This window comes from Chinchilla lanigera, unplaced genomic scaffold (genome assembly GCF_000276665.1).
Source record: "Chinchilla lanigera isolate Chin_1 unplaced genomic scaffold, ChiLan1.0 scaffold00198, whole genome shotgun sequence".
Taxonomy (NCBI): domain Eukaryota; kingdom Metazoa; phylum Chordata; class Mammalia; order Rodentia; family Chinchillidae; genus Chinchilla; species Chinchilla lanigera.
The window spans coordinates 489,871-500,806 of NW_004955599.1; the positions used below are offsets into that span (position 1 = coordinate 489,871).

General features: G+C 48.8%; 1 protein-coding gene across 1 annotated transcript in view; it reads left to right on the forward strand.

Annotated features, from left to right (window-relative positions):
• Positions 1 to 2,300: 2,300 nt before the first annotated feature.
• Positions 2,301 to 10,936, forward strand: part of Hnrnpul2 (heterogeneous nuclear ribonucleoprotein U-like 2) — a gene marked incomplete at its 5' end in the record, with an annotated part of 10,452 nt that continues 1,816 nt past the window's right edge. Inside the window, 13 exon segments of the mRNA XM_005414777.2 lie at positions 2,301 to 2,436; positions 2,655 to 2,731; positions 3,060 to 3,199; positions 3,490 to 3,580; positions 3,677 to 3,789; positions 3,985 to 4,248; positions 4,521 to 4,643; positions 5,161 to 5,289; positions 7,236 to 7,404; positions 8,963 to 9,163; positions 10,250 to 10,323; positions 10,548 to 10,655; positions 10,745 to 10,936. Of these exon segments, the coding sequence (XP_005414834.2) occupies positions 2,301 to 2,436; positions 2,655 to 2,731; positions 3,060 to 3,199; positions 3,490 to 3,580; positions 3,677 to 3,789; positions 3,985 to 4,248; positions 4,521 to 4,643; positions 5,161 to 5,289; positions 7,236 to 7,404; positions 8,963 to 9,163; positions 10,250 to 10,323; positions 10,548 to 10,655; positions 10,745 to 10,825 (1,706 nt within the window).

Here is a 10,936-nt window from a genome sequence, read left to right on the forward strand (position 1 = left end):
CCCGGCCCCGGCCCCGCGGTCGCGGGAAGGCGATGTCCGCCCTCCGAGAGCCACCTGTGGAGCGGTCTCCGCCGCGCCCGATCTCTCCCCCAGCCTGGAGCGTGCGGAGGACTGGCGGTGGCGGGCTCGGGCTCGAGCTTCCACGGCGGAGCCAGTGAGCAGGGAGCGGACCCGCTCGCCCTGCCCTGCCCGCCCGAGCGCTGTGCTTAATCGTTAACCCGGGAAGGCAGAGCTGTCCCCTGGGCGTCTGGCACTTTAGCTACGTGGCCCGCGTCCTGTGATTAAGTGTGGATCTTCCCACCGAGGCGCGGGGCGGGCACGCTGTCGATGTGCTGCGCGTTGGGCCGGCCCGCCTCTTCTACCTGTCAGAGCCCCTACTTCTTGAGTTGAGGTGGTGGAGGTTCTTCTGGGTCCACCGAGGACCTTGTGGAAGAGGTAGTGCAGAGACGCTCCGGGGCGTCGGTGACCTTCTTTGTTTTGGTGACGGGATGGCTAGAGCTGGTCCGGAACTGTATCCGTCAGAGTAGGGAGGGAACCCAGGGTTGCCTCCGGGAGTACTGTAGAGTGCGTTGCCCAAGTTCTTTCTGCAGCGTGTGTTCCAGGCTGCTACCAAGTATCTTGGTGTAACTGCAACCTGTTTTATGGCAATCACATGCAACTTGCAGATTTTTTCGTCTGATGTCCTAGAACAAAAATCCCATTACATAACCTTTGACTCGTGAGTGTGTGTGTGTGTGTGTGTGTGTGTGTCCCAAATACCAGATAAAAAGCATTGAAGGATAAAGGACTGCTTTAAAGATACTGTAATTAAAATCATTCTAGCGTTGCAAAATACTAAAGCTTGAAGGAAAACTCTAGCTTTTTTTCCTTTTGTAAAAAATGTTGCATGCTTGATACAGTGGTGCACACCTGTAAATCCCATCTTGTTGGAAGGCCGAAGCAGGAGGATAGCAAATTCCAGACCAGCCTGGCTAACTTAATGAGACCCAGTCTCAAAATCGAAAATGGGCTGGAAACGGAGCTTAGTGGTGGTTCCAGTCCCATTACTACCTCCAAAAAAAGTTACTAGATACATACACCTTTGCTCTCTAAATTGTGTGCCGTAAAGCTGTGGTGTTATTCTTGTGACTTGTTTGGTCTTGCGACTTTCAGTAAATCCCTGATTAAAATACAGCTGTGTATCGTGCCCTTGAGTTCATTTACTATGTAAGTAAAGCCATGGGTGTTTATGTATTTTAATGCAGGAAAGGCAAACTCAAATTCGAGGCTTCTGATATGAACCTGTGGAAGTGTTACAAAATGTGTATTATGGGCCGGGGATATAGCTCAGCAGCACAAGCGCCAGCCTGGCAAGTGCAGGGTCCTGAGTTCTATTCCGGGTACCAAAAAAAAAACCAGCCTATTAGGTGCCTACAATGAATCCAAATCTGATGGGTTAAATTAACTCTGAAGGTTTTTTAGAGACCATTTATACCTTTTTGTCTTTTTGAGACAGCGTTTCGCCACGCAGTTCAGGCTGGCCTTGAACTCACTTTGTAGCCCAGACTGGTCTGGAACTCACAGCAATTCTCCTGCCTCAGCCTCACGAGTGCTGGGATTATAGACATGTGCCACTATACCCAGCTCATTTGTATTATATTAATGGGGAAATCTGCAAGTTTGACCTGATGAAGTAGGTTGACTTAGAATAAGAAAATTTTTTTGAGGCAGGGTCTTGCTAATGTAGTGCAGGCTTGCCTTGAAGTCACTGTGTAACCCAGTCTGGCCTGGAACTCATGACAGTCCTCCTGCTCCAACATCCCCAGTGCTGGGATTGCAGAGTGTACCACCACACCCAGCTAAATTGTCCAGTTTTTATCAACTGTTGGACTGTATATTACCCCATAATGCACCCCCAAAGCCTAGCCAGTGACAGGAAAATAATCTTTGGAAATTAAGTATGCTAAGAGTACAATGGGAATAACCTGATTTACGATTGGGCATACTCAGATTTGCATTTAGTTTCTTGTTTTTTTTTTTTTTTTCTGGTACTGGGAATCAAACTCTTGACCTCGCGCTTGCCAGGCAGGCACTGTGCTGCTGAGCTAAATCCCCAGCCCCTAGTTTCTTCTTGTTGTTGTTTTGGGTTGTTTGTTTGTTTGTTTTCTTGGTACTGGGAATCGAACTCTGGACCCTGCGCTTGCCAGGAAGGCGCTTATGCCACTGAGCTACATCCCCGGCTCACGCGTTTAGTTTCTGTTGGTTCTGAGCTTATTCCATGCTCAGCAGAAGAACTGCGATTGTCTTTCCCTGGTTTGTAGGGGATGACCAAGACAGTGAGAAGTCCAAGCCAGCAGGCTCGGATGGTGAGCGGCGAGGGGTGAAGAGACAGCGGGATGAGAAAGATGAGCATGGCCGCGCCTACTACGAGTTTCGAGAGGAGGCGCACCACAGCCGGTGAGGACCTGTTCCTGCCCTTCGGGAGCAGCACCCCAGATTCTGCTGTATCACATGCTGATCAGTGTCGGGAGGGAAGGGTGGGTTACACTCTGCTTTGTTGAAAGAAGCTGTCCGCTGGGATTTGGTATTTACTGGCACTTTAAAGTGGACATACTGTGCTCCAGACAGTCCTTGGTGAGAGCTGTGGCTACATGGATTTACTTTTCTCTGTATAGTTCCAAGTCACCACCACCTCCTGAGGAAGAGGCAAAGGAGGAGGAGGAAGATCAGACTCTTGTGAACCTGGACACGTGTATGTATAAGACAAAAAGGTTGGGGGTTTTAAGTACTCTGCTAAAAGGAATTTTGGGGATTAGACCTGGCCTGCATGTCCTCACACTTTGCCCCCAGTCTTCTTTTTTTTTTAATTCTGTCTTTCTGAGGCAGGGTCTCGTTATGCAGTTCATGCTGGCCTTGAGCTCACTTTGTAGCCCAGGCTCATCTGGAACTCCCAACAATCCTCTTGCCTCAGCCTGCCGAGTGTTTGCCCCCAGTCTTGACATTGCATGCACTTGTGCTGCGTGAGTGGGTAGCTCTCACCTGCTGGATCTTATAGTAAACCAGCCCCGTCTTTCTCACAGATACCTCGGATCTTCATTTCCAAGTGAGCAAAGACCGCTACGGAGGGCAGCCACTCTTCTCAGAGAAGTTCCCCACCCTCTGGTCTGGGGCAAGGAGCACTTACGGAGTAACAAAGGGAAAAGTCTGCTTTGAGGCCAAGGTAGTAGCTCATGACAGCCATACACTTATTAATTTGTCCCTCAAAGTAGCTGTACACTGGATTCCTGTGCATCAGTGTCCTGATAGTACAGGAAGTCACCCTGTTTTAGTAATAACCTTACTTCTAGTGACCAAGAAATTAACCCCAGCTTAGGTTAGATTGAGTGACAGTTGTTATTCTGATGTTTCAGTGTGATCGCTGTCATTTTCAGGTTATGTAAAAATCTTGTCTTTGTAACGCCCTGTTCCCAAGAGGTCAGACTACCTAAGTTCCTTTTCTGATTTGACCAGGTATCCCAGAATCTCCCAATGAAAGAAGGCTGCACAGAGGTGTCTCTCCTCCGAGTTGGGTGGTCCGTTGATACTTCCTGTCCCCAGCTGGGTAAAGTTACCTTCTAACTTCTTCGCCTGTGTTTCATATGATGTTGCTTATTCTGGGGCACTCTGGGCATTGGTAACTGATGATTGGCTCTTGTAGGTGAGGATGAATTCTCTTACGGCTTTGATGGACGTGGACTCAAGGCAGAGAATGGCCAGTTTGAGGAGTTTGGCCAGACTTTTGGGGAGAACGATGTCATTGGCTGCTTTGCTGTAAGTTTCTGAACCCGTGGGTTTGTGGTGGGGAGGCCCTGGGAGCCGTACTCTGCCCAACACTGCCGGCTTTGCCACTTGGTGCATGCCTTGCTTCATTGTGTTGCACAGCTGTCTTGAGTTTCAGAAAAGATGAGGTTTGATCAGCCTCAAGCCCCGTCAGCCCCTAAGTGCTCTTGTCCTTTGTCCCTATAGAACTTTGAATCTGAAGAAATAGAACTTTCCTTCTCCAAGAATGGAGAAGATCTAGGTGTGGCATTCCGGATCAACAAGGACTCCCTGGCAGACCGCGCCCTCCTACCCCATGTCCTCTGCAAAAATTGTGTTGTAGAATTAAACTTTGGTCAGAAGGAGGAGCCCTTCTTCTCGCCCCCCGAAGAGTTTGTGTTCATCCACGCGGTGCCTGTGGAGGAGCGCGTGCGCACTGTGGTCCCACCTAAGACTGGAGAGGAGTGTGAGGTGCGCCAGCTTGGGGTTCCTGCTTTGGGATGGTGGGTGGGTAAGTTCCCTGGTCTCTTCTCAAAGCACTATAAGTGGGGGTTGGGGGTTTATTCTTCGTCAGCTGTTCTTGTTTTGGGGGGGTTGTGGTTTTGAGACAGGGTCTCGCGGTGTTACCTAGGCCTCTCCAGTAGCTGGGATTGTAGGCATTACCTCCATACCTGGCTTACATGGGATCTTAGAAATTGACCCTCACTTATTTTCGTTGCATTAGTGATTCTGTTTATTTGTAGGTAATTCTGATGGTGGGACTACCTGGATCTGGAAAGACCCAGTGGGCATTGAAATACGCAAAAGAAAACCCTGAGAAAAGATACAACGTCCTGGGAGCTGAGACTGTGCTCAGTCAGATGAGGGTGAGTGAAGGGAAACTGCCCAGGGGAGCACTTGCGTGTGCGACCAGTATGCTGTTCAGCTGTCCTCCATGAAGAGTTAGTCTCAGGTGCCTGGGACAAGGGTCCTGTGGGTAAGAGAAGGGAGCTATTCTCTATGTGTTGTAGGTGGATTTTTGTTTTTTCTCAGCTATATTGTGACATTTCTGAAAACAGATAAAATCTGGGATCTACCCAGGTTGCATGGAAATGATACTGCAAGAAATAGTGTCACTGCCCTGAGCCAGAAGGATAAATCAAGGTGACAGATGTGGCATTTAAAATGGCAACAATGCCGGGGATATAGCTCAGTGTCACAGGCACCTGCTGGGCAAGCTCACAGTCCTGACTTCCATTCCTGCTACCTTAAAAAAAATGGCAACAATGTCTCTTTTGCTTGTTTTTGTGTGTATGTTTTAGGCTTGTGCCACTGAGCTATATCCCGGCCCTTTTGCTTATACTTGCTGCCAACCACTTGTGTGCCTTCTCTCCTCATTCCCAGATGAAGGGGCTGGAGGAGCCAGACATGGACCCCAAAAGTCGTGACCTTTTAGTTCAGCAAGCCTCCCAGTGCCTTAGTAAGCTGGTCCAGATTGCTTCTCGGACAAAGAGGAACTTCATTCTTGATCAGGTATTGTTCAAACACTCAAAGGAAACCCAGCTTTTCAGAAGATACAAAGATGAGTATTTTGCATCCACTTAATAAAATTGATTAGAGTCAAATTGGGGTGTATATATGAAGAAAACTGATGAAGATGCTAGAGACAGCCAGGCGTGGTGGCGCACGCCTGTAATCCTAGTACTCAGGAGGCTGAGGCAGAAGGATCGTTGGGAGTTCAAGACCAGCCTGGGCTACAAAGTGAGCTCACAGCTGGCCTGAACTGCACAGTGAGACCCTGTCTCAAAAAGATTAAAAAAAAAAAAGATGCAAGAGACAGCATCTTGTTGTGTAGTAACACAGCACCTTAACATGTCTGGCTAGTTATGGTGGTTTCAGGGGCCCTTTTGAGGGAGGGCATTGAGGGTGTCTCACTGTATAGTTGAGGCTGCAACTCACGGTATACCCCAGGCTGGATCACACAGTGATCCTCCTGCCTCAGCCTCACAAGTGCTGGGATTACAGGTGTGTGTGCCACCACGTGCAGCTTTAGTTATATTAAACATTATAGAGGTAGTCTAATTGGTGTTTTTAATTGAGAGTATATAGGTCCAGATAATAGAGGTATGGAATAGAGCTGGCACTCACTGAATTTCTGGCTCCCCTTACAAGATTTGTGATCTTGGATAAGTCCCTTTGCTTCACTGAACCTCAGTTTTGCTGGTGTGTAAGATAAGTCATACCAGTCACATAAAGGTTCTTGTTTTTGTTTTTGTTTTTGTTTGGCCTTTTTGAGACAGGGTCTCTCAAGCTGGCCTTGAGTGTACTTTGTAGCCCAGGCTGGTCTTGAACTTACAATGATCCTCCTGCCTCAGCCTCCCAAGTGCTGATACTACAGGCATACTACCACATCTGGCTAAGTTTTTTTTTTTTTTTTTTTTTTGGTCTTTTTGAGATAAGGTCTCACTATGCAGTTCAGGCTGGGCTTGAGCTCACTTTGTAGCCCAGGTTGGTCTCAAACTCGCAGTGATCCTCCTGCCTCAGCCTCCCAAGTGCTGGGATTACAGGCGTGCACCAGCACACCTGGCTAAGTTTTTCCATTTAAAATAGAAAAAAATAAAATTTCAAAACAAGATAGTAGGAGGGTAGCAATGCTTTATACATTGCATATTATTATCTTTAAATTACTCAGAGCACTGGATATAGGCATCAGTAGTCCAGACAATATTAGCATAATCCTGTTCAATGAACTAAGAGAAATCAGATACTGTCTTAACTATCTTGTGTTTGTATGTATATATACATACATAGGGGCTGGGGATTTAGCTCAGCTGCACAGCACCTGCCTGGCAAGCGCAACATTGTGAGTTCGACTCCTGGTACCGGGGGAAAAACAAAATCTTTTTTTTTTGTTTTTTCCTTCCTTTTTTTCTGTCTTCCCCCAGCCCAGTTTCTCTTTCCTTTGGAGCAGTTTCTTTCTGCTTTACAATATCTGTTAGACATTTTGGTTCTTACTTTTTCACCTTTCACATTAGGGAAACAATGCCATCTTTGTACGTGTGTGTGGTTTATTTCACTTATAAGTATGATCTCTATCCATTTACCTATAAAAGTCTCCAATTTATCCTTCTTTATGGCTAAGTAGTACTCCGTTGTATAAAAAGATCACTTCTTTATCCATTCCTAGGTGGGCATTTGTTTCCAAGATCTAGCTGCCTGTCACATACAGGTTTTTTATTTTTTTTTTTATTTTTTGTTTTTTTGGTTTTTTCTCCAGTACCAGGAACCGAACTCACGACCTTGGGCTTGCCAGGCAGGCGCTTTGCCGCTGAGCTAAATCCCCAGCCCCACATACAGGTTTTTTTAAAAAGGCATATTAACCCCCTAACCTGGTGTTCCAGTTGTAAAAGATACAAAGTTCTGGTTGAAGCTGAATGGTTGTTTTATACCTAAACATCTCTTCCTCCTCCTTTTCCTAGTGTAATGTGTACAACTCTGGCCAACGGCGGAAGCTGTTGCTGTTCAAGACGTTCTCACGGAAGGTGGTGGTGATCGTCCCCAGTGAGGAAGATTGGAAGAAGAGGCTGGAGTTGAGGAAGGAAGTGGAGGGAGACGATGTGCCTGAGTCCATAATGCTGGAGATGAAAGGTGGGCTGAAGTTCGACTGCTAGGACTCCTGCCCGTTGTCAGTCTATACTTAGCAGGCCTCAGCCCAGGAGGCGCTCTAGCCCTGCCCCGCCCTGCCCTGCCCTGCCCTGCCCCTGAAGAGCACCTTCGTGAGTGTGAGCACAGTGGAAGAATGAGTAAGCAGAGCAAATGGCAAAGGAGTGACTCCTCCCTTTTCTTTGTTATTTGTTTGTTTGTTGAGCTAGGATCTCACCGCGTAGTTCAGGCTGGCCTTGTAGCCCAGGCTGGCTCCAAATTGAAGTGATCCTCCTATTTCAGCCTCTTGAGTGCTGGGATGACACCCAACGTGTACCACCATGTGTGCTGTGATGCTCTGACCCTGAGACTCAACCCAGCTGAGTCACAAAAAGGGAAACAGTGATGTATCACAGGATAGTTAAAGTCAGCAAAGGGCTGGGGATGCAGCTCAGTAGTAGAGTGCTTGCCTAGTATGCGTGAGGCCTTGGGTTCAGTCTCAATCACTGACGAAAATAAAGATAAAACTCACGAAAGAACCTTCTTTAAGTAAGTCACTTATTATGTAGATACTTATGGTGTGTTTGCTGTTTGCCCAGCACTGTCCTGCATCGGGAGCTAGCAGCCAGTGTGTCTTTATTTTGTAAAGGGCTGAGAGATAGAATCGTTCAAGTCAGGGCAGTTGGAATGAGGGTCTCATTGGTGGATCTCTATTTATGGTATCATAGTAGGCTTGTTTTTAGTTTTTTCCTTTTTTGCTGTGGATTAAATCATGTATACATTACAGAGCAAGGTCCCCACAAAGCAGCATTAGCTGTTTTGGTTGCTCTTACTTCCTGCTGTGCTTTTAGCTGATGTTCCCTAATTTTGATGTTCCCTCCCACCAGCCCTCGAAAGTGCTGGCTTTTCTCTCGCTGTGGAAACCTTTGAGCCACATTCTCCAAGTTCGTGCAGAATGAGCTATGCATGTCTATGGCTGATACTCAGGCGCACAGAGGAGTTAATGTCAGTGTTGCAAGAAACAGCACTGAGTGGGTTCGCTGGAGAATCATGGGAGCCCGCTGTAGGGAGGGCTGCAGCGCAGCCTATGGGCTCAGGGTGTGCAGTGTGCTGGCCCAGCCCTCTCAGAGCAACCAGGGGCTGTGATCTGCTCTCCACTCTCATTGTGCAGACAGCGTATGCTGTGAGGCTAAGCCTCTTTCTAAAATGTCACTTCTTAGCATCTCATCTGACCAACACCAAAACTTTCTCGGTTACTTTTGGCCTCTGTTACCTACTTCTGTGCTGATAAGAAACCTTACCCCGGTTCACTGCTAATTTATTATGGGTCACTTGAGACCTTGTGAGTCAACAGTTGGCAGGTAGTGCTTTGCTTGGGACTGTTACAATTTAGGGAGAATTTAGAGTAGCGGAAACTAGTTTTGTCCTGTAGACATGAGCCAGCACATTCTTGTGCGGTACTAGATGAGGCTTAGAAATTCTGTGTCCTGTAGTAGAATGTTCACAGTGAGTTCTGACTCACCAGTACACTTTCCAGGCCCACAAGCTTCTCTTACTCTTACAGCCAACTTCTCTCTGCCTGAAAAATGCGACTACATGGATGAGGTGACATACGGGGAGCTGGAGAAGGAGGAGGCCCAGCCCATTGTCAGCAAGTACAAGGAGGAGGCCAGGAAGCTGCTGCCCCCGTCAGAGAAGCGCACAAACCGCCGGAACAACCGGAATAAGCGCAACCGCCAGAACCGAAGCCGGGGCCAAGGCTACGGTGAGTCCAGGGCTGGGCAGGCCCCGCTTCACTCAGAATTTTGGGCCAAGTGTGGGAGCCCCCACCAAGAAGGCCCAGGAAGCAGAGTCTCTCCCAATAAGGAGGCGCCTTCATGGAGCGGGTTTTCTCCTGTGTCCTCGCCCTACTGCCTCTTGGCCTTCCTATAATCCTTCCGTAAGAAGGGTAGCTCCTTCCACAGAATACTTGTCTCTTAAAAAGCTTGCTGTGGCGCTAACACACAGGTCTCCCACACTTCACTGCCAGTGTAGTGGATGGGTTTGTGTGGTGACATCTTGTTCTCGTAGCACGTTTTCTTGCTGTATTGCCTCTTGGACACATTATTCAGAAATTGAACTGGAGGCTTATTAATAGCAAGCTCTAGGCTGTTAGTGGAATTATTTCCCCAAAGAGTGTTTTGTCAGCTGACATTCAAGATGAGTTGTGCTTGTGCGTGGTGTGTGTGCACATGGGCTGCAGGTCAGCCCCAGTCCTTGGCCTGCTGCGCGCTGGGCCCTGGTGATGCTGACTGCCCTCCTCAAGACCATATGGTACAGACGGTTTCACAGAACATGGGGATGGGCCAGATGTGGTAGTGCACACCTGTAATCCCAGCACTTGGGAGGCTGAGGCAGGAGGATTGTTTCGAGTTCGAGATTAGCCTAGGCTACAAAGTGAGCTCAAGGCCAGCCTGAACTTCAGAGCTAGACCCTGTCTCAAAAAGACCGCCCCCCCCCAAAAAAAAAAATGGGGATAGGTAGTGTGACATCCTAGGCTGGCAGTTGGTGACACTTGGAATGACAGTTTTTATTCGTGTTTTTTACCCTGCCATGTACCTGTTTGCCATCCTGAGTGTCTTGCAGAAACTGGCATTGTCCAAAGCAAGGTGGCTTGGTTTTCCGGTCTCACTGCACTCCCTGCAGACTTTTCCGAGTCCCTGGCTCTTGGGCTTTAATGAGCGTGGCATGTGTCTGGCCAGGCAGGCTCCTGTTCCCACAGAATTGCCTGTGGCTCCCACTTTTCCACTCCACTCCCCGTGGAGCCAGGACGCTGTGCCAGGCGTCTGAGCGCTCTCCGTTTCTCTTCCAGTGGGCGGGCAGCGCCGAGGCTACGACAACCGGGCCTACGGGCAGCAGTACTGGGGGCAGTCTGGAAACAGAGGGGTGAGTGCAGCCCCTGCTCCTCCCTCTGGCCGCCGCCACTATTGCTGCGCTGTGGGGAGCAGAGGGCTTTGGGCTGTCTTCTCAGGGCTGAGGGCTTTGCCCGTTTAATGTGCTCATCTGACAAAATTTATCCTGTCTACACTGTCAAGCCAGGAGGTATCTGTCTGAGGGGGCACAATGGGTCATGCTGCCGAAACCCTGTACTATTCTCTCTCCTTTTCCAGGGCTACCGTAACTTCTATGACCGCTACCGAGGAGAGTACGACCGGTTCTACGGGCGGGACTACGAATACAACAGATACAGGGACTACTACAGACAGTACAACCGGGACGTGAGTGTGAGGGCAGAGGGCGAGGGTGGCATGGCGCTGGGCCCCGGTGGGTGCCATCCTGCTCCCCTGATGGGTCCCCTCTCTTCCAGTGGCAGAATTATTACTACCACCACCCACAGGACAGGGACCGGTACTACAGGAACTACTATGGTTACCAAGGGTATCGGTGAAGCCCCTGTATGGTCACCTGTCCACCACGAAGCTGGATCTCTTGGGGTGCCAGGCACCTTCCAAAACACAACCAAGGAAAACAGGGGCTGCCGGGGTGGGGCTGAGCTGCC